The sequence below is a fragment of the Phalacrocorax aristotelis genome, chromosome 1, assembly GCF_949628215.1.
Source record: "Phalacrocorax aristotelis chromosome 1, bGulAri2.1, whole genome shotgun sequence".
Classification (NCBI taxonomy): Eukaryota; Metazoa; Chordata; class Aves; order Suliformes; family Phalacrocoracidae; genus Phalacrocorax; species Phalacrocorax aristotelis.
This window is the reverse complement of record NC_134276.1, coordinates 214,276,115-214,299,348: the sequence shown is the minus strand read 5'-3', so window position 1 is coordinate 214,299,348 and position 23,234 is coordinate 214,276,115. Positions and strand designations below refer to the sequence as shown.

Genomic DNA, 23,234 nt, shown 5'->3' with positions numbered 1-23,234 from the left:
CCAAGCAGTTGGATGATGTCAAATGGTGGCTCAACATAGAGCCCCAGAGCCAGTACTTCTAAAACTTACTGTCTTCTCAACCAAATTTTTATTAGGAGCCTCACTGTATCTTTACCTGTAAAATAATTTACATTCTTCCATCCCTTGGCACTTAAATGCCTTGAAAGAAGGATTTTGCTCATTTGTGCAATGGATGGAAAGGGGTTTTTGCAATAGTCATTAAAAGGAGGTTTTCCCTCAAATGGTCTCAAAGGCACCTTCCAAAAATGCACCTCATTTCACCTGCTGCTAAAGAAAAAGTAAATATCAGGAAATCACTACTCACAGAAAATTCTGATGTCTGCTCACAGCCTTTTGCTGCAATATTTCCTTGGAAATACAGCTTCTCATTCACAGCCTCTGCCTTGTGCTGCGATTACTCCTTTCCTCCCATATCTTTGTTCCTCCAGCACAACTCGTACTAAACGTCAGCTCCACAACCAATGGTTTAGTCACAGCAGCGGCTGCAGTGTTATCCTGCGGACTGTGACCAGAATTGCGAGCAGCAGAAGGTGAAGCCATGGGGTCTCAAATGCCCGTCTTAAGCCCTTCGAGAGGAGGCTCTGAGCGTAAACTCTGAACAGAGCCTGAGTCCCACTGAAACGTGCTTTCCTTGCAGGGGGTTGGGAGCTGCAGCAGATGTCGATTCTGCCAACAATTTGGGCTGGATCAGTCAACTATTGCAGCCCAGCACTACTGCAAGGTGTGTTGTTCCATCAATCTTTGCCGAAGTTGAATGCTTTTGCTGTGCAATGGGCTTGGGCTTTGATCTATACAGACACAATCTCACACATTGCCTAACAACACTAAAAAAAAAATAAAATATAGCTCCATGTGGATTTGGACAAGCAAAACTTCCTCAGTTTCTAATACAACCCCTCTTTTTTGTCACTGCCCATAGTGTGGCACAAACCTCACCATGCACCTATGCCCAGCGCCACCACCCCACGCAAAGGTGCATCAGTATCCAAGTCTGAGCAGATCCTCAGCTCCCTGAGTGGCCCTGCCCACGGATGCCTTCCCAAACTTAGCTCTGCCCCTCCGATCACCCTTGCTTTCACCTCCCTACTGTGTCTTATTTGCTCTTCACTTGTGTGGTCCAGCTGTGAAAGAATCAATTGGCTACAGTCCTGCTGTTACCAGGGGAAAATGAGGTCTTTGAGGATTTTTTTTAAAGTATTGCACAGAGCTAATGTATATCCTGATCTCCTCCTGGCCATTTGTTGCAACAGTCAACCATAAAGCAATGGCACGAGCGCACCCAAGCCCCAGCTTTGCCAATAGCCTGAGCTGGAGGAGCATTTCAATCTCCCCGCGTAAATCTGTGCAGCAATCCATTGCAGAAGTGTGCAAGCTTCGCTGCCCACGTGAGGCCAGATTCCAGAGCACTTTTGGCTAGTTCTGGTCCTTCAAGCAGCCACAATCTGGGTGCCAAAGGCTTCCAGAACTCAAAAGGTACCTGCTTAATTCAGAGATGACCAACACACTCAAGTGAGTTCCCTGATGGACGATGAAAACCTCAGCTGAGGCCCGGTAACACCTACAGCTGTGATGGTAGAGGATGGCTGGCTCCTCAAGCTGTATGATAAAGTTAGATTGTGCTCTCTGCCTGGAAAACCCAGATGTACACCATAGGGGCAGGATGAAACAAATCATTCTTTGATATTCGAGCATCTTCCAAACAGGAGAACAGGTATCAGGAGAAAACAAACAGATCCGAGTACAGTGCTGTGTACAGAAATGAACTAATATCAAGCTTGACTGAAAAAGTTGATTAAATTAGTTTAATTTAAAAGCCCAAACAAACCCTGAAGGAGGTTCTTTGTTTATTGCTTTTTACCAACAGCACACATTACTGAAGAAGCACCATGTGGGCATGAAATATTTATTCATTAAATCTTTCATAAAGCTCCACACTATTGGTTTCACTCAGGATATATTTATAACTTGTCAAAGTCCGCAAAAATCACTGCTTTTTTTCCCCCACATCCATCCCCCCCCCATACTGTTTATGAAAGGATTAGGTTTTCAGTTTTCATTGCAATAAGCCTGATCCTCAGCTCCACTCTTGCTTGTCCACAAGGTGCTGCTTCTTTAATCACAACAGGATAGTTGTAGTTAAAATAGTTCAGCCTTCCCTGTACCACCCAAAAGAGACCATTACCGTGCTGCAAACCACACTGCTGCTTCACCGTGTTCCTGCCGTGGGAATGGCACCATCGTTCACTTATGGAGGAAGGCACCATGCACCAGCAGCAATACATGGGGAAATAAAAGTCAGGACAGGCAGGGAAAAGCAGTCAGAAAGTGCATTCATTTCAGCATCAGCATGTCTGAGTCATCTGTTACCAAACATCACTCCTTCGGTGAAACCCCTTCTTGAACCCTTCCTTGGCTGTTGGCCAAGCTACAGATTTCCCCCATGCTCCAAGTTGGGTTAATAACACGCTAGCGTAAACAGTGCTACATTATCCTCAGTGTTAGCTGTAAAACTATATAGTATTGTTTTACTACAGTTTTACTGACTATATAGCTCAGTCCAGTACAGGAATGAGGCTAGGTTATAATTATAAAGTACTTTCCACCCTTAAGCGTGCAAAAATCCAGGATTTGAGTTGGACTGTGTGGGGCCAGTTGCACCAGTGAAACTGTCACCTCTCTAAGAAGGTGCACTGATACCTAATCTGGGTGCAGGCCAAGTCTAACTTCCCCAAATAATACTGAGCAATAAAAAAAGCGTCCCATAACGGACCCTGAGCAGGCACTTTAGAGGTGCACTGCAGGGTCCCACGCAGTTTTGGTGGCTGCAGTCACTGCGTGCATCCCTGCCTCATTCGACCATGGGCTGTTCGGTCAGGCCTGCTCCTGCTTCCCTTACTCCATTTGTTTGTGAGAATAAATAAATACAAATACAGCATAAGCAGATGTCGTTGTCCCTGGAAACTAGGCTTGCTGGGTATGTTTCTGCTGAAACGGCTTCTTACTGGAAAATTAAGTTTTGATTAAAGTGTATTCTTTCCTGGCCCTTAATAAACAGAGCCTTCGTATGCAAGCTTTGGGCTTTTTTTTACTGGAAACCTGAACCATCTTGCATGGCTTCGGTTTTTCAAATGCCTGATCCTCAGCAAGCGCTGGGTTCCCCAGGCACAAGAGCACCTTGTGAGGCATCGAGGAGAAGACATCTCAAGATAACTCCACAAGGAGAGACCAGACCCTCATGAGAGATAGTCTAACCCGGGCAAAAGGGCAAGGAGGGACAAGCACGCACGTACGAATCCCATAGGCACTGCTGCAACTCAATACAATGTTTTGGGTATTTAAATCCAGAAACAGTTTTTCCCCCAAAAAATGTCAGGACAGTTAACAACTTTTTTTCCAGAGGAAAATATTGATGAGAACAAAGCAGAGGCTTCACATTTATGGTTTTCGTGAAGGGGAAAAACACCTTTTCTAAGTCAGTTCCACCAAAAACTCAATAGAGAAGCACAAAGAGTGACCCCAGCTGATGAGGCTTAAGCCCAGGGGAAACCTTCCCCTTAGCAGAGAGCCTGACAGTACCCCATGGCCATGTACCTAAATCACAGGGTCACTCAAGAGCCAAGGCTGGGACCCTCGTGGTCAGCATGTTCTCTAAGGACCACCTCCACCACACTCCCAAAACACTTGAAGCAAAAGGACCTATGTTTAACCAAACGTTGATTTTTTCCCCCTCAATAGCCTCCATTGCTCACAGCAGTCCCAGCTAAACCCAGAGCAGCGCACACGTAGCATTTCCCACTCACACAGTGTTTCTTTGTCTGAGTTTCACAACAGAAACACCAGGATAAATCATTTACTCCCGAGTCCACCTTGCAAACCTTCCAGCGCCTCCTCCCTGTAAGATTCCCTGCAACTATGTCTGTAGACCTGAAAAATGATATTCAAAGGAAAACCACAACAGAAGAGGTTGACCTCAAGCCCAGCAGACCTGGAGATGCTCAAAAACTCTACATTTGATAAAGTCTGCAACTCAAACTTTTTGCAAAGCCCGTCCCACTGGCCAGGCCGTGCCACATTTGCACAGTAGCTCAACAATTACTTATATTCCCAAAAGACGCGTAAGGGCCTGTTACGCTCGGTTTACCCCAAAAGGGCCTCATTTGGCAATATTAAGTCTTTTGAAAGTAACTAAAGCCAGCAGCACATGCAAAACTATCACGGCAACTTTGTCCTGATGCTGCACGAGCAATGGGCTATCTCTTTAATTTTCACATCCCAGACTGAGCGACCTGAGTCACATCAAGGAAGGGAAGGAACAACCACTGTGGGTGCTGTAATGAAAATATGTTCTTCTCAGGAGCGAGTCTGCAAGAGGCTACATGGGGCTGGCGGGGAGATGCCGAGCCACAGTATGCTCCAGCGATTTCCAGCCGCTGCAAGCTCTCAAGAGACATCAGAGCCAACTGACATGGCTCCTACTAGGGCAAATTTCAGCCCAAACACTCCGGGCTCTTCAGCCAAAGCTGGCATTACTTTTACCTCCCCTCCTCTCCTTCCCTCTACCATCATTACAAGAGGAAAGAAAAAAAAAAAGCTATTTTTTTATATGCTCATTAAGTATAATCTGCGAAATGTTCTGTGCCAATGCATAAAGCTGCCTACTATGCTAATAGAATATTTAATTGACATTTATTTGCTGACTAGTTATTTATGCTAACGTCACCCCTGCATAATTAATAGTCTGCTAAAGTCGACTTGAAAAGCACACATAAAACACTGTACTAGGAGTCATTTGCAGTATTTAAAATAAAGAAATCCTGCAATCTATTTACATTAGGTTAGTCTAAACTTGGTTTTGATGGAATAAGAGGATAAGGATTGGGCAAGGAAGATATAAAATTAAAAAAAAAATCTATATACTGCTTCAGAAATATCCAGAGTCTTTGACAGTACAACCTGCCAAAGAAGATTTCCGAGTTTCATTTTACTTGGCTTGAGGGCCCAGTTCTTACCTGATGTAAAACAGCATAAGCTCAGTGAATGCCTACTCATTTTCTCCAGCCTCAAGCTCATAGGAAGTAATATTTCAGGTGAGCCTTCAGTGAAAGAGCTAAACTGGGGCCAGATCTGCTCTCAATTATACTAGTAGAAAAGAAAACACATCTCAGGTAAGTCAGCAGATGCGAGCCAACTCCTCGCAAAGATAAAAGGAGAAGTCCACCTTGCCCATCTGATCCCTCTACCTACACTATTACCATCGACCTGCAGGCATAGTTTAAGTTTTATTTCCTCTGGGATGAGATTACTGGGGAAAAGTTGGCTTCCATTTAAAAAAAAAAAAAAAAAAAAACAGACAAAAAAATACAAAAAAAACCACCACCAAAAAACCAACAACCAAACCATCTGTGAATCCATGATCACATTTTCTGAGAAAGAAGCTCTGGAGGCCTTCATCTATTTTCAGAAACATTATCTCTGTGTCACCCTCTGAAGAACCTCTAGACAAGCTTTGTGGACACAAGCGACCTCCAGGAATGATGCTGAAAGACAAGTGTATGGGCCACATCTCCACCACCGCTCCCAGTTGTGTCCCTCCAAAAAGCCTCCTGTGGACGTACGGAGTCTCTAATGATACCAAATCCACACCCCGAGCAGAAAGTGACTGCTCAACCCTTGCTCTTCTCTTTGCTCCTGTCTCACCATCTCCCCTTACTGCTCCTGTTCCCTGAGCCCCATTTTCTCTCTATCCCACTACCTTCTGCTGTAGTCCAACCCCAGCTTCTGTTCCAAACCCTACAGCCACTGATGATTTCACCTGAGCGCTAACAAAATGGATAAACTGGCTCAAAGTTAACTTTTTTTTTCATCTGTTTTTCTGACATCTTGCACACAGATCAGCTGCGCAACACAGCCAACCACCTTTTGACTGTGCAGAATCCGAGGAGTCCTCGTGCCAGAACTTTTGACACAGCCAAACAGACCCACTTCTCCCCTCCCTTACAGCAGTGACCTCAAATGGCAGGATTTGGCTCTGTGACACAGTCAGATAATGGTTTAAAAAAAAAAAAAAAGTTGTCATTTGAAGGCAACCCAGCTTGCTGTGGCACAAGTTTTATCTCCTTTTTCATCCACACCTTGCCCAGAATCAGATCCAACACTTTGAGCGAAATTCACCTCCTTTGGCCTGGACCTAGGCTAGAAGTTAACTTGACCTGAGCGAAACACAAAAACCTAGTTCAAATAGTAACCAAATGATGATGCTCACCTTCACAGAAAGTCTGGACAGGCAGAATGCTTTATGACCACCACTCTTAATGGCATATTTCACTTGATGAAGCCCAGCACCATTCACGAAGGACTCCCTTCACCCCAGGATCAGGCTTTTCAGCTTTAACCCTCCTTATACTGGTGTAACAGAGAAGTAAAGGCTGCTTTCCTACACATAATCGTAGTACGACTGATCACCTTGATCACCAAATCCAGGTACAGATGGTGTTCAGAGGTTTTCCCATCTGTACCAGTTCACTGTAAAACCAAAATATAGACCTGGTTCTCTCCCCGCTGTATTTCTTTGTATCTCCAGTCTCGTCCATCTTCTGGTTTACACGGCAAGCAGACTGAAGCTCACTGCGCAGATCTGCACACAGAAATGCCCTATTTGAATTTCCATCTGTCAATAACATTAAAGCAGAACCACCATGGCAATTACAAGTGTACACAATAATCTTGTCGTCCAGTGTCTTTAGCGCATCCCAGAATGCATTAAAATAGTGCCAGGAGAGATTCGGCTCTGTTGGCTCAGCTGTAAATCTGCAATCTGTACAAAAACACCCAAGTGTCAATCAAGAGACGTTCCTGCTCTCTGCGTGGTTCACAATGCATAATTTAGCTACTACGCTTGTCAGGTTCTCCACGCTGCTCTTCTACCCGATGGTAAATGTGTTCATGAACCCAACTGTCATCAACAAAGGAAAACAGCACATGGAAATAACAGGCTAAAGGAGGCAAGAGACCTCTTTTCCTTTCACATTTAAGGGATTTGCTAGTAAGAGTTTAGCTAGACTTTAATTTTTAATGCTCAATGGGTAAAACATCCCAAGGGATGGAGGATGTTGAAAAACAACCACGTTGGCTCTGTGCTGAGGAGGACAGTGCTTTGGTAAGACACAGGAGGCGATAAAGGCTGACCCTGCTTCCTCACAGTCTAACATAAAGGGGAAATCTTAACTAACTGATGGAAAGTCTACGTCACATCCCACCCCTATAGTGCAGAAAACAAATCCTACCGCACCACCACAGCCCTGCCACTGCCAATGAACTTTGAAGCAGGTTGTCCTTCCTCGTCTGAATTACAATTGCTGAGGGGCCTTGTCAGAAAGGATGAAGATTTCATACTCAGCTACATCAGGCAGTAGCTACCCACTGCTCTACACCACAGTTAATATGCAGTAAAAAAAGAAATCTCTGTCCCAGGACGTGACTTTAGAGCTGATCAGTGCCAAAGCTACAGACCATAAGGACAGCTTCACACTTGCCTCAGCTAGTTCATGAATAAACATCCAATTCATTCAAATGAGTTCTATATTAACTAATTTAAATAATTTTCATTTTGCTTTGAATGGTAAACAGATCTATTCTGCCAGGATAGTTGAGTTTGCAATTCAAATTACACACCGATTTGTAATGAGAAAAATATAATTAATGGCAAAGCTTGAAGTAACTACAGTTTTAGTCCTTTGATTTCCTGCAGGGAAGGAGGGGGTGGAGGGTGAAGCTCGCAGGCAGACACGCACTTACACCGTCTTCTCATAAGCCAATACATTTTACTGCAAACTCAAGTATTTGGCCCTCAGTCCTATTCTAGTGCACTGCACCACAATGTCACGGGAGGACATAACATGACTTGACATTATACTTGCAGGCCCCATGATGCAATACTAACGTCACCCAATAAATAATCACGTAACAATCTGTAAATTAGATGACTTCCATTAGGATCATAAACAATAATTATTTGGCATCTGCCCCTTAAAAGCTCTGTGTGCGCCGAACATTAAATCAAGCTCTATTGATTTGCTCAACTGAACCGGCCTGTTTTTTTCGCATTTCTCTCCCATCTAATGAAATTCTTCATCCTATCACTCTCTACCATTCTTGCTGGCATCACATTTGTAAGACGAGTTCCAATCAGTCCGATCTGATTTGTAAGCAGAAACAGAGCATTGTCCCAGTGCTGGTATTTTGCCCGTTAAACAACTCCTTGGCAGATGTACTTTTTAACCAAAGCCTTCAGCTCCTGATTAACATCAAACCCTACTGACAGATAACTGGCCCTGGCCATGCTGTTTGTATGGTCTTGCCAGCAGATATCCTCACTGCAATCAAGATGTGCAGAATCAGGCCCTCAGAAAATGGATCCATGCAATTTGAAGCTGGCTTTCGTTTCTTCCAAAGTTTTGACAACAAAATAGTGTGCAATGCTCAAAAAGGTAAAAACCCACCACTTTCTCTATGCAAAGTCTGATCCTGCAGGCCTCACCAGATAGAACTCTAAGCTCTCTAATGAAGTTTGGCTCGTTAAGATACATTCACTGATCAGCCAAGCAATTAAGCACAGGACAAACTCCAGACATCCGCGTCCAGTAAGCCTAGTACTCACAAGCTACCTTTAAAAGCTGCTCAGAGCTCAGTTCTCCCTACAGCAGAAGAAGGGCACTCTTGAAAATCAAGTCTCTTCCTTGTGGTGCCCCAATGGGGACTACGATCTTTGAAAGCCACCTTTGACTGCAGGCTGAACCCTGTGGGCAAACACCCAGAGGAGCTGTGCAATTTATGAGCACATTTAGGACCTCTCTCTTTTCCAAGTGAGAGAAGTCCTGAAGGCTCAAATCCTCCTGGGCATTTTAGATGCTCCATTCCAAAATACAACTCAAGCTCTTAAACGCTTACATCTCTTGAAATAACAACCTACACATTTAATTTATTCTTTCTGAAAACTTCACTAAGACATATTCAGTAAGAGTTCATTCACGAAGAATGGGAGTGGAAAAAAAACAAACCAAAACAGGGCAGTTGCTCAAATTTAAGACCCTGGCATACAGTTCATCACCCAGCCAGAGGAGAAAGGAGGTATGACGCACTGCACATCTGCAGTCATTCAACCAAGACAATTCACATGAAGTAGCCACAACCCAAAGAGCAGATTCCAACATTTCCATGAAAAGCAGTTGCCTCAAGTTATAAAACAATCATTATTTTCTATTAAGACAGTCGATAAGATCTCTTACCCCTTGACCCTGGCATTTTGAGATTTAGTTTACGGCTGTGTACACCTTTCTGGTAACATTGATTACAGTCCATGTAAGAAAAGGTAGTTTAAGAGACCAATAAAATAAAATACCTAACCCCTCTCACATCAGCTTGATTTACTAGTGCTAAGCCAACAGATTTCTCAACCACATTTGTCTTCAAGAATTCTTTTTTTTTTTTTAAGGCAGTCAATCCTCTGTTTATTCAAAAGAGACAGACCAGAACAAAAAGATAAGTTTAGCTCAGAGTTTGGCATACACAAAGCAAGAATGTCAGCTCTGACTCGAAGACCTTGTCTACAGCTCACTTCAGTGGGAGGTCAGGCAACACCTACACCAGGAAAATCATACGTGGCACACAAAAGGTACATGTACTTTTCTTGATGGTCACATGCAACAGAAAGTAAAAGAATAACTTCAGTAGTAGAATCCTTAAATGAGACTTTGCTTAAACACATGCACAAGCTGGAGGCTAAATAAGAATCTCCTCTTCTCTTCATCCAGAATAAATGAGATATATGTCAGCAATATGTATGAGTAACAGCAGCAACTATGGCTCTGCTTGGAGCTACATAGTGGTAAGGATACACAGCGTTCCACCGCTGTACGCGGCCAAAAAAACACCAAGTTTTCTTATGCACTGGGGATCAAATTGTATCATTAGCAAACTGTTCCACACAGGCCCTTCATTAATCTAGAGCTCTTGCATTCAGCTTTTGTGCACCTCAGAGCTGACAATCAGGACGTGTCCTAACCTATGATGACCAAATTTTGCTACCTTTAATTGTGTGTATCTACATTGTGTCACAATTTAGCCCCAGCCAGCAATTAAGCGCCACACATTAAAAGCGCATTAAAAGCTGCAAGAATCTGGCAATGGAAGTTTTTAAACTTTCAGGGTAAAACGCTTGAGTGCATAGCCAACTTCTCGTTTTGGTTACACCCAAACTGATCTTGCATATTTTAGTTTATTCTCACTCTGAATTTTATCCTTCCTTCCTTCCTACAAGAACAGGACAATTTTCTCCCCTAACTGAAAATCACAGCTTTACAATTTAGCCGTAAGTTTCCTTTTTAAAACAGTTTCCTATAGAAGCGCCTTCTGTTGTTACCAACCAGGGCAAAAACGCCCTTGCTAGGGGCCGACTGGCAAACTAAATCACGCCTTGACCTGTGGGGACCTGACCCTGACTGCATCATCCAACACCAGTTGAGGATCTGGATTACCCATTGCAGATCGACTGGAAGTCTGGAGATTAACCACCAGCCCAATACTAGAGCATGACCCTAAGAAAACATACAGTACTCACCATCTGGAGGCATCAGGACCTTGTTATTCTGTGTACACCAGCCAACGGGGTGAAGATCTGCTGTCATCACATCGCACCAGAAATCTGCCCTTCGGTCGTCTCCATAACCGCAGTAACGAAGCAGTAAGAGCTGTCCACATGTTGTAATGATCGTAGCCACCCAATAGGTGTCTGGATTGCTCTTGTTGGCCACTTCTAATTTCATTCCTGGTTGAAAACTGCTTTGAAGGCTGATTTCAACCTTACAAAATGAGAAAGGCATGGTGTCACCTTTTCTTCTTTGCAGGAAGACCCCCTCCCCAGCTAAGCAAGATAATGCTGCCCTTAAAGAGCTGCTCTGGGATAGGCCATGAGTTGATTGTGCTCCTTAATCCAACCACCTCCTTCACAACTAGTCTGGGCAGGACCATTCCTACTTCCCTGGCACATACCCCATCATGCAAGGTCCCGTATGCTCCAAAGAGGCCCTCCAGCAGTGGTAACCTCAGGTGTGCTACATCTAAGAGAGGACTAGTACCCATCTTTGCATCATAAACCTCGCTAATGCCTGGGAGAAAGGCGATACAACTCAAATGAGGTTGCATTTCCCACTCCACAGCTCCATCCGGCAAATCACAGGACACATGCAAGATAGAAAGGCAGGTGCTAAACACTTCTAGGAGTTAAGCACAACCACAATAATTAGTTATATAACAACACTGAAGCACCTCTTGAGGCTTGACAAGCATCAAGGGCTGAATGCTGTACCAGGCAGAACAAGGAAAGTGTTTCCACTAAATCCATCCCCAGCAGTTCAAGCCTCAACTGATTCGCTCTCCCAGGACCTTAGCAAATAAGGTCTGACCCACTGCTGAGAGAAGCAAATAGTTTGGGTCACTGTCCTGCCACCTGATGGAGATGTCGCTTCCATTTATCTCACCAGTGACAGGTCATGTGTAACTTGCCTTAGGCATTGGAGACGCCAGTGCATCTCTTCTAGGTCACTGCAGAGACTGCCGTTAAACACTAGGGCCTGCTGTGGGCACATCGTAACATATCTTCCAAGGGCCAGTGGGATGTCTCTAGGTGCTCTTGATAAAAAACAGGTGAAAGCTGGTTCACTGGTTCAAGTGCCAGCTTTGTCTTCAGAAAACGATCCAAAACGTAGCCTGTTACTCCCTATGAGATGCTTAAGGACAGGTTCTTACAGGTTTCGTAGTACCTTATCTCCTACTTAAACCAGAGAGATCACAAAGTATGGTTTAAGCCTGCCTCTAACTTCTCATTTAAATGACAGGTTAAAATGCCTCTTTTACTCACAAAGATAAACAGAATATGGTCTGCTTGGCCACCTGAGGACTTCTCAGACTCAGGGATGCCAAACTGCACAAAAAACACTGAGCTCCTCTGGGATGACAGTACTCTCTCACTCATCCCACTCCAGTTTATGACACAAGTGTTGCCCAGCCAAAGCCATTTATTATTTGCAGGTTACAACACACCACGTGCCTTTACTCATGCGGGCACTTCCATCAGCATCAATGCCTGGAGTGAAAGAACAGCTGAGGATGGAAGGAACCTCTGGAGATCATCTAAGATTGAAGGTGGTCTGTGATATTTACCACTTTATAGTTGTAAGATAGGATCTTAGCTCTTCTGATGCTAAGGTTCCTCATTAATAATGCAGGATATACATTCATTTGTATTTTTTCTTCTTGTCCTCACCATAAGTAAAGACCAAACTGGTATTCTAGAGGCAAAGGACATGGGACTGGAAATCACAAAAAGAGGTGAATCAAACCAAAAGATAGTATGATCTTCTCTGACAGCTTTCAGGTTCCTAGCCAACCTAATTTTTTTGAAGGATCAAGTTCCAGATTGTGAAGCAGAGATGCTAAGGCCTGTTCCCCAAACTAATTTGCCTCACAACAACAGTACCAGGACTAAGGTACTGTGAGATACCACAGTCAGCAGGATGAGGTGGGCATCTCCACACACCTAAAGACATCCTTAACGGCTTCAAGAAGCACAAATACCATCTGGATGTGGTATTTGGGTCAGGGCCCAGAGCAGAACCCTGGAACAAAATGCTCTCTCCAGAAAGCTGCTAGACCAAGGATAAACTCTACAGCAAAGCTTTGGCATTGCCCTGTAATTCTCCAGTATAGAGAATTACAGTCCTTCATCCTGCAACTCCACTGTTGTTAAAGCAGAAACAAAATAGCGGGTGGAGGATTGTATTATTTTTTTCAGATGTAGATGGAAAAGAGGCTTTTCATCACTGCATCTCCTTACCCCTTCAAAACAAGCCAAGAAACCAATGGGAGACAGAGGTGATTTAATGGCATGAATGCAGCCATCCAAAAAGAGGCTTCTCTTAAAGTAGCAACAGGTTCTTCAGGAAGCTTTCCCACTGCAGTACAGCTACACTGTTCCCAAAGGACATCTCTGCCACCAAACAGGCTCAGGTTAAAGCAGCCCAGAGCTTCACAACTAAAACCCCTCTCCTCATGCTGAAGATACCCACATCCTCCAGAGCATGAGGACCAGCCAGGTGAAGCTGGGAGAAGAGGAGCTGACCAACAAGTAGCAGAACAGGCTACAGTCCTGATGGGTCAGGTAGGAGCATGAGCAGCACGACCCTCAGGGGACTTGCAGCTGAGGACAGAGAACCACCGTGATTTGTCATGGCTTGACTCAGATGAAGGCATCACAACACCTTCCCACTAGGCCCCAACATCTCTCACAGCAGTGTCTTGTGGTTGAATGACAACGATGTCCCGTAAAAATCTACCAATGTGGCCACACGTGCATGCCCTTGACTGCAATGAAGAACTTGTACATCAGCTTAATTTCTGTCCCATGTCCTCACGTGACATCACACATGCGGAGCTGAACAGAAGAGGTTAAACAGCTAGTGGTGGATGGAGAAGCTGGTCCCAGACAGCAATATCCTTGACTGTGATGGGCTCTGCTTGGAGACAGTCCTTTTTTCAAAGCATGCTCTGATCTTCTTCATCAGTCAAGATATCAGAGACTTCAAACACTGCTTACACTAAGATGGACCAGAGCCACAGACCATGCTGTAACACCATGGCTGTATGAGCTACATTCACCTACTCAAGTACTTGGGGAAAGCATCGCCTATCCAAGTACGTGGTTCTCATGCTCCTGAAATGGCATCTCCAGGCAGGCAGCTGAGAGACGGTTTCCTATGGGCCATGCTGGGCTCTAGCACTGACTGGTCCTGCTAGTCGGTAGACCATGCATTAAGAGGACAGCTTTGGAGAAATAAGGCACTCCTGTGAGATGAATCTCAATGGGTTGGGATAGACAGCAATTAATAAGTAAGGAAAAGTTAAAATATATGAAGTGAAGAGAAAAAAATGAGTGCATTATAAGCAAAGTAAAGCACTATCAGCCTTCAAAAATGGAAAATTTGAACCTAAGGCAGAGGCACAGACACAGCGCTTCAAGTTGTGATCTGTGATTGCAGATGATGCAACCACACCAAGTCCACCTAATACCAGCTGGGGGGCCATTCCTACGCATTTTGCCACATGCACAGGGGGAGGATTTCTCCCCAAAATAGTCAGACCCCACTTCAGTTCTCCAGGGACCCCTGAAAACCAGAAGCAGGAGCGCACGCATCACCAGCAAAGCTCAGACGAAGCACGTACGTGTTTGAAGGAGGTGTGGGGAGCAGCGCTGGCTCCTGTTTCCTCCAGGAACTCATCCCAGTTGAAGTCTGCGTCCTCAATGCTGGAACCCTCATCTGTTCAAAAACAAAACAAAACAAAAAATACACAGAAAGAAAAGCAGCCTAAAACACAGCCAAAGAAGGCAAAAACTGTGTCAAACAGTTCAGGGTGAGAATAGCAACCAGTATAAACATCAACACAGGGGAAAACAGAAAGCTTATTTCAAAGATCTGTGCTTATCTAGCTTGACCGACTCTTACTACGCTTTCAACAGACTTTGGGACTTTAGCAGCCAACACTTTGAAACCAGAAACAACTCTGCTTTCATGGCAGAGGGGGAACAAACCCCTCATACCCTGCACTTAGTTACAGCAAAGCCCTGGTGATAATACTAGAAGTTGCTTCTGCTGGCTGAGCAGTGTGCAGAGCAAACACCCCAACCCATGGGGCTGAGGAACCCCAGGTTCAGTCCCGCCACCCTTCCTTTCCTTCCTCAGCATCCCTCCACCCAGAAGTTATCAGCCGAGGTCCCCATGTGTCCCTGTTCCCCCAAGACTACAGCTGCTTTCCCCCAAACCCACCAGCACCCTTCACCAGACCACTATTGCCTTCTTGTTCCCTGCACTTGCCCTTGCCCCACTGCAGACTTAGGGCTCTGCATCATGCCTCCCCCATCCGCACCACTGCCCCACACAATCCTTCCCCACAGCGAAGGACTTGACATTACTTCTCTTTCTTTATTTTGTTTTCATAACCGCTCTGAGAAGAGCAGAGCTGTGGCCTCAAACCATTGCTGAAACACACACAGCAATAATTAAAAATAAATCTTCTTTCACTTACAGAAAATCAGCCAAATCTGATTGTTTTCATTTTGTTCCCAAGCAGTCTCGCAAACCCAGTTTCATCCCCAGAGCAAAAATATTTACAGTCTAGCAATGAGCTCTTTGCAATAAGCATTTATCAGGCAAACTCTGCGAGACCCTTACCTGCCCAAACATTAATCAGCGCCGTCATGATGTAATTAAAGTGACTCATGACAAACTGAATTAAGAAACCTACCCAGACAGTTTTATGAAGAAAACAGTAGGGTTAATTTATTGCAATTAGTGCTACAGGTCTCCAGTTTTCAGGACCAGAAAATTATGTTGTGCAATGGGAATCTCTCATTATTAAAAGGCGAAGACATAGGCTGTATTTGCTGCCTATGGGGCCAGACATACATAGGTGAGGGGAGAAAAAAGGTGGATCAGAGGAGTAGTTTTGAGACAGACCTGGTGGAGGGTAAAGCTCTGTCTGGGAGTTCAAAGAGGAGTGCTGAGCTGTCATTGCTCTTAAACACTTTGCACACTGCTGCATCAAGTCTAAGGTCAGACTCCTTGCCTTAAACTCAATTAACCTGTTTAAATATGAAGATGTAAATCAACATTTACTCCCGTGATAAAGTGGCTACCAGATGACTTTTCAACTCAGCAAGACAAGAAATAACCCAACTCCATGATTACAACCTGAAAATAGACAAATTCAATGTAGAATAAGGGATGGACCTTGTTTTGTTTCTTGCAATCACTGCAAAAACCTCCAGACATAGAAGCTGACTCTGAGATATTTGACCGAAAATGAGGGGTTTATTCATTCTTGACTAAAAGTTAAGCCACAGCTAACCACAAGGTAGGAGCTTGGTGCAAAAACTGTTAAGTTTCCTTCATCTGTATGACGCAGGCAGGCAGCTTAGATGATCAGGGCCATTTTTCAGCCTTAATGTCTGTAACCCTGTGGAGTTAATGGTTTAGAGAAGAGCCATATCCAGAGATTTCAAAGGCTGAGCCTCCAAAACAAGGTACGTTAGCCCATGCGTAGATGGGCTGATATGGTTATCCACCCCAGGCTTAAAATTACTCTGATGCTCAAGCAACTTTCTACCCTGAGCACAACCAATCCCTGTCTCACTAAAAGTCAGCAACATCTGACATGAAAAGCAAAAGGCGAAAAGCTAAAAGCGCATCCCCTCTGCTTCAGTGCTCCCCCCTTCTGCATCCAACTGTGCTTGTGGTGTTGGGATGGGCTACTCAACAACCCCAAGGACATCTTCACCTCAGGACACCTGACATAGACAGGACATTTCCAGGTCATCCCTGGGCTCAGATACTTCTATATCAGAGCATGAGGCATTTCCCTCAGCTCACAATGCTCTATATATTCTCAGTTTTTATTATTGCTTTTTGCTCTATCCTGCTGGATACAGACAAGTATCTCCTTTCCTCCAGCCTTCCTCAGTAGTCTTTTGGGAAGGAATCGTTCCATAGAACAGTGGAAGCAGGGGTTTTAGGCAGTTCAGTATACAACCTCTAGCGCTCTTCTCCAGAATTTGCCAACCGCACGTTAATCATGTTAGCATCACAGATGCTAGTTATAGATGCAACAAGTCCTCCTGTACTTCATAATCTTATTACCCATGACCTACTCTGCCACGTGCTAACACAGAGAGACTCACTGGCCCCACTGCTCCCACAGCCCCACTGGCAGGTTCATTCACATGCAGTCCAGCAAAACTCACAACAGCACCTGTTTAATAAAAAAATCACCCAGATCTTTCCTTTCTAAACCCAAATAGAGAGGCTTTAAGACCCGGGGGGGGCAGCGTGAGAGCTGCAGCGTTCCCTCCCTGTCAGTTCATTTCTCTCTGACACGTCACAAGTCTCACTCCTCTATCGTGTTTTATCTGCAGACTTTATCAGGAAATTACTTTTACAAGGTCTGTAAAAATAATGTCAGAGTACTCATTTATCACAACATCAGTGCTTTCTTTTGCTTAGTTTTATCAGAAAAGATTTTAAAGGGACTGTAAGTTTCCAAACTTTCTTTTTTTTTAATGGATTGTGTTCCCTTCCAGAAATCTGTCAGGGGGACATCCAGAGCAGGGATGGCATGGCCCGGCGATGTGACCAACCGAAGGGACCCAACCCTATCCATGCACCCTAACAGGGCTGTACACAAGTCTCCTCATCCATCAGAAAAGCCCTACTGCTGAGGAGCAGAGGACATCTCTTTCCAACCTCTCTTGATTGCCTGGAGATCCCCTGATTAAAAGGCAGATAGAGAAATGCGAAGTGTCTCTTAATATACAACAACGAAGATTGTGCCCACTTGAGAAAGAGGTTATCACAAAGCTGATCTCTCTGTCGCTGCTCAAGTCACGCTTTCCAAGAACAAAGTCCTGGCTCTGCTGGAGAGCTGCAAAACCCCAGGTGCCAGCATTTCACAGAGCACCCTAGGAGATGACAAAATTTGGCGTTAGGCCCATTTTACATATCAGCTCCCTTTCCAATTATTGGTACTTAGGCCCAGTACTCTTTCTTAATGAAAGAGTCAGGGCTGGCTAGCCTACAATGCGGTGATGTATAAACAAGCCCAGGATGGCAAATAAAATCATCAAGTCATTATCTGTGAGCCCCTCAATGGCTTTAAAGTGGTTATGCATTGACACTATAAAATGCAACTGTTCCAGCTGTTAACAGCCTCCCGGGATGTTTGGCTGTGGGAAATAAAGGGAATAAAAGACCCCAAACCTGTGGCTCCAGAAACACAGATTTTTCCCAGCCTTCACTGAAGGAGAATGTATTTGTGGCAAATTGCTTAGCCATCTTATTTATAGCACATAGATACATTCATGACTTTGGTGAACAGAGAACGAAAATGCTTTAGCACTTAACACACCAAGGGAGGATTGGGGGAGAACATGATCAATCACAGACCTCCTCCTGGGAGAGTCACCAAGATCCATACCCTCAAAGAAATTTAGGCACCACAGGCCAGTTCTTCTCATTCCAAAAGCAATGTTCATGGTTGGCCAACTGAATCTCATCCTATAGGCACCCACTTCTCTCCCATGCATATAAATGGATACAGTGGTGACTAGATCCAGCTGCAGGTGTCCACTCCGGAAATGCCTGAATTAGAGGACACGAATCCCACCTCGAGAGAGGGGCCTGCATCACGTGCACAACAAGGATTGAGATGTTCCCCTCTGCTCCAGCCAGGGTTAGCTTTCTTCATCCTCAGTGGGGAGAAACAGACCGCTCCAGATGGCAACTCAACCCGAAGGGAACCTGGCACCTGTGTCAAAATGGAATGACTTGCCTTCTGGAGCTTGCTTTCTAGGTTTCATAAGGTGTTTAAAACACCCCAGTTCCAGAATCAGATGTTTAACTGTAGAGGACCCTCAGTAGTCATGAGTCACATTATAGAAGGGCGGCTCTTTCTCTTTCATGCCTATGGGAGAACCCAGGGCAGTATTTATGTTCTTACCTAAGGTAACATAAGAGTGCCCTGCTTCCTTTAGTTGGGATCAACCCACGTTTCTCATCACAACCTCTCCATACCTACACATCCTCCCCTTCACAGAGACAGTGCACTTTTCCTGTACTCTTTGCCTCCTTCTGGATGCCTGGAGACATCCATTAGATGAGGGCAACCACGTGTGACACTTCCACCCAGGTTAAGTTCCTATCATGAGCTATTTGTAGTTCAGGGGTTTACTTGAGACAAACATGGTTTCTAAGCAGTTAATAAGCTGCACCTTTCTTCCATATGCATGTCCAATTTCCCTTTAAAACCATCTGAAACAACTAGAACCACTGCATATACCATGGGAAAAAAACCAAAACTTTGGCTGGGCTAACAACCCCACAGCACAGGAAAGTTTCCACCTCTCTGCATCCCACCTAACAGGCAGAGCTTAAGAGTCCAGTTGAACCTATAAGCATCATGGCAAGACCAATTGGACTCCCCCACATCTCTAACACACTGTCAGTACAACTCAGCCAGTTTGCATTTTCTATAGAACATCCGTCTCATTTTTCCCTACCCTTCCTGGCCTCTTGAAAGCTCACCTGCATTTCCATCTCAACTGCACAAGCATAACGCAGTTGCTTGCTAAGAGCTGCCCAGGTGGGCACCGGTAACTTACAGGCCAAACGTGCCACCCTTGTTTTTTATTTTCATGGTAGAAGTTGTAGAAGGTGGCTGCATTGCACAAGGGGCTGTGCAAACAGCCCGTCCTCACCCTAAAAAGCTTACTAAGTCACCTTAAGGACCACAGCTCACAGTTTAACTGGCATGTTCTTACATTGCCATGAGTCTTCCCACCCCAACTCACTAGTGAACATGGCAAAGATTCGAAGGCCTGTCACAGCTTTCCGATGGGTGGTGTCCAGGAAAACAGAAAAATCACTGAGTCACTACAAGAAGTGAGGAAACTAAAGGCTGGGTGGCCAAATTTCTGAGGTGCTGAGAGAGAAACCGTGAAAAGTGGACCAAAGAGACAGCTTTGCAAAGCTGTGACCACAGCACTGACCAGTAAAGCACAAACAGCACCACCGGAGAGAAAAGATGCAAAAGACACTGAAGGCAAAGCATGCAGAGCTTTTAAGCAGTCACCCCAACACTGCTACTGTTGCATTTGAGTAGTGTTGAATCAGTGATTCACCCCTGGAGAGGGCACCCTTTAGGAGGCCCACCTGCAAGCACAGAATTTCATCTGCCATTTACATCTCAGGATCCTTTTGTCAAGAACAGCTCTTACAGAAATGCAAGCGAGTTCTGGAAAAGCATTCAGGCATATGAGCACCAACACAAGTGCCACAATGCAAAAATGAACCCTTTCGTACCGATTAACTGACTGATAAGTCAGCGTTGTTCTCCACGAGTTCATCAGTTGAGCTCTCCCATGCAAACACAGAGCAAGGATGAGCAAAATTAACAATTCAGTGCCACTGGGAGAGGTCCCATTCCCACCAGTCATGTGCTCTGGCCCTCCCTCTTCCTCCAGCCAGTTCATCTCACAAAGCTGGCAGAAAATTAATCACCCTTTTTTGGGTTTTTTTCTGGATTACCTTTCTGCTGCGTTAGCGAGTTGATTGACTCAGCCCAGGGTGTGACGGGGAGCAAAGAAGGTGCAAGAGAAGAGATGTATAGAGGGGACTCCAATTTTGGCATCAGAAAGAAAGTAGATTGGGTCTAGCCACAATGTGAAATTTCACCATAAGATACAGTCTCCTCCTGTTAAAGCTAAATATGGAAGTTAAAGCACCTAATCCCAGCAGAAATCGCCAGAAATTATCACTTATTTTTTTATATCTACCATGAATATGCCCAAATTTAGTGCAATGCCCATCCCAGAGCATTACAGAGCATCCAGTCGTACCCATGAGCATAACAACAAATGCAACCAGCTCTCCGCTGGCTGGCCTAATGTTTGTGAAGGCCTCTCACCTGAAACGCTCAAAAAAATTGTGAAGGAAATGAGGGTGAAGGCTGAAACAATGCAGAAATGCTGTAATTTCTGAATGTTCATTTCATCTCTAACCACAAAACTTGAACAAAATAAAAAAAGGGAGGGGAAACTGGAAGAGCACAAGATGATGTCCTGGGAAAGGTTTTCCACTGTCTTTTTTTGTTTACGTTTTGAATGGTTGCTAAGTACTGTAGAGTAGATCCAGAAGAAAAGCTCAAATTTCCCAACCCATCACCATGGGACACAGTCCAATCCATAAGACTCAAAAAAGGCCCTCAAGCTGTATAAGTGTTCCCAGTTCTCCCCTGGCAACACGGCTGTCCCTCCCTCTACCTGTGATCAGCTGGAGGGCTGTAACAGTGAAGACAACCCATGGGGGTGAAGGAGAGCTCACCTGAATCAAACTGCTCCCTGTTGCCGTTGGCCGGGCTCTGACCCTTCTCTGGAGAGAGATGCTGGGTCTCCTGCATGGTGGCGATGAAAGACGCCCTTGTCTCCATGGTTCAGAGGAAGCGGCCTGCCTTCCTAATTCATCCTGCGGCAGGGAGCGCCTAGAGGACAAGCTAAAAGAAAAAACGATGAGTGATGTGTTCCACCCACACCAACACATTCCCTCAGCTTTTCCTAATGGTTCTCAAGTTATTCCATGTTGATTGCCACCCTTTGATCCTGCTCTCTCCTCCGAGGTGAAACTACAGTTGGGTGAGGAACCACAATGAAGGACCTTAGCAGCAATAATATCAGAACAGGAATAACAACAATAATAACAACTGAGAAAACAATGAGGTAATAAACAGCATCTCAGCGTTCAGTCCAGCCCCCTGTACCACCAACAGAGAGGGAAGGACCAGCCCATAAGGTGGCACAACCCATGCCAAAAAAGTAAAAAGGCAGGAAAAGCCAACTCAACCACCCTCCAGCAAGTCCAGCCCTTGCCTTCCAACTTTTTGATGGTTAGCACTGCGTGAGATGTGTCTCACTCCATAAATATTCAAATTTCTGAAGGGGGAGGTTTGTGATAATGGAACAGAGGAAACACTGAAGGGAGAATACTTGGGAGACACTGGAATAACTCTAGAAAAGGAAGTTCAGCACACAAAACGCAGATACCCTAATGAAATAGTGCTGGCTGCAATTGTTTTTTTGAATGAAGACTGACCTAAGGTGACTGCACCAGTTAGTACCATGCAGGGTAGGAAATATTAACTCAGATGTAGATTAGGTTATGTTGGCAGAGGAGATTTTTCTAGAAGAAATGACCGTAGTAAATACAAAGTGGAATGAAAACACACAGAGATGAAAAATGGTAAAAGAAAATTGTACGAGACACCAGACTAAATGAGAACTATATTTCTAGCTACAGTAGGCCACCAGACAAGCAATACCCAGAGATACACCTTAAGGAGTAGATTAAAAAGAACTCCAGAGTGAGACTTTCAGTAAAACTCTCTGAGATGATGATGAATTACGAGCAGTCAAAGGAGGACTGAAAAAGAGAAACCAAGAGCTCAGGTTATGGGCACAGAGGGAACCAGCTATTCACACAAGAGATGCTAAAGCAAAGACAGATAGCAGGGAATAGTGTGTCCAGAATATACAATGCAGAGGTCTGGTCCTGCTTATTAGTGGGTGCCTCCAACACCTGCATGACAGAGACGACTATGCTGCCAGCACCAACTGCAAATGCTCTGCAAGAAGCATGACTAAAAGTAGGAAAAAAGTTTACTGCCAGAGGCCAGGCAAAGCAGGAGGTAATAAGATCGTAAAAATATTATGGGAATTTTTTCAACTTCTACTACTCAGGAGGCATATTCAGGAAGACCAGATATGGAGGTTATAAAACAGAAAGAGGGAGAGTGTTCTGTCATAGATTTTTTATTCCCAGTTTTTAAGGCTGTTCCAACAAAAATTGAGAGGAAAAAATGGACATGTGTGAGCAGTTATAGGAGGAACTGAGAAAGATGAGGAGTATGTCAAGTGTAATTATGACAGCCATTAACTGAACCAGGGTGGGGCAAAGCTAGACCCCCATCAGCAATTTATGTTCCCCACCCCAAAGAAACGTGCTAATGAAAGGGAAAAAAAATATTCTTAAAAAAGGAGACTAAACCAATGCAGAGCAATATGCTTGTTGGTCTCCTTGGAAAGTGCTTAGTATACTTTGAGCACTCCATAAATAATAATGATCACTTCCCCACTGTGATGGCCACTATAGCACTTCATCTTTATTCGTCCTGGACACGAGACTTGCTAATGAATTAAGTCCATTATATACTATGAGTATTCTGAGTGCAGCTTACCTCAGAACATATATATCACTCATCCCCAGTGTATATTAAGTTTCAATTAACTATGAAACTAGAAGCAATCAGTCTACTTAAAGGCAAAAAACACTTCTCCTTTGGTAGACAATATTTCCATAAATATCATTAATAATAAATTGGTTAAGTATCAGGATTTTACATCACGCTCGTTAAATGTGAGATGAGGGGAGGTGTCAGCAGAAGCTAAACCTTGGGTGGGTTCAGCTGCTTTCATTTTTGCCTAGGACCAGAAAATGATGGAAGGTAATCTTGGTCTAATAAAAACAAAATTCAAAGAACAGAGAGATCAATTTAAACACAAC

General features: G+C 44.4%; 1 protein-coding gene across 2 annotated transcripts in view; it reads right to left on the bottom strand.

Annotated features, from left to right (window-relative positions):
* SFMBT2 (Scm like with four mbt domains 2) overlaps positions 1 to 23,234 on the bottom strand; it is a 115,679-nt gene that overhangs the window by 80,735 nt on the left and 11,710 nt on the right. The window contains exons 2-4 of one of the 2 annotated variants that reach the window (XM_075081661.1): positions 21,003 to 21,171; positions 14,296 to 14,390; positions 10,637 to 10,877 (exon numbers count right to left, since the gene is read on the bottom strand). In XM_075081661.1, coding sequence (XP_074937762.1) covers positions 10,637 to 10,877; positions 14,296 to 14,390; positions 21,003 to 21,108 — 442 coding nt within the window. In that variant the 5' untranslated portion in view covers positions 21,109 to 21,171. Of the gene's footprint in view, positions 1 to 10,636; positions 10,878 to 14,295; positions 14,391 to 21,002; positions 21,172 to 23,234 lie in introns of those variants that run through there. The other variant, XM_075081662.1, reaches the window with a different exon arrangement.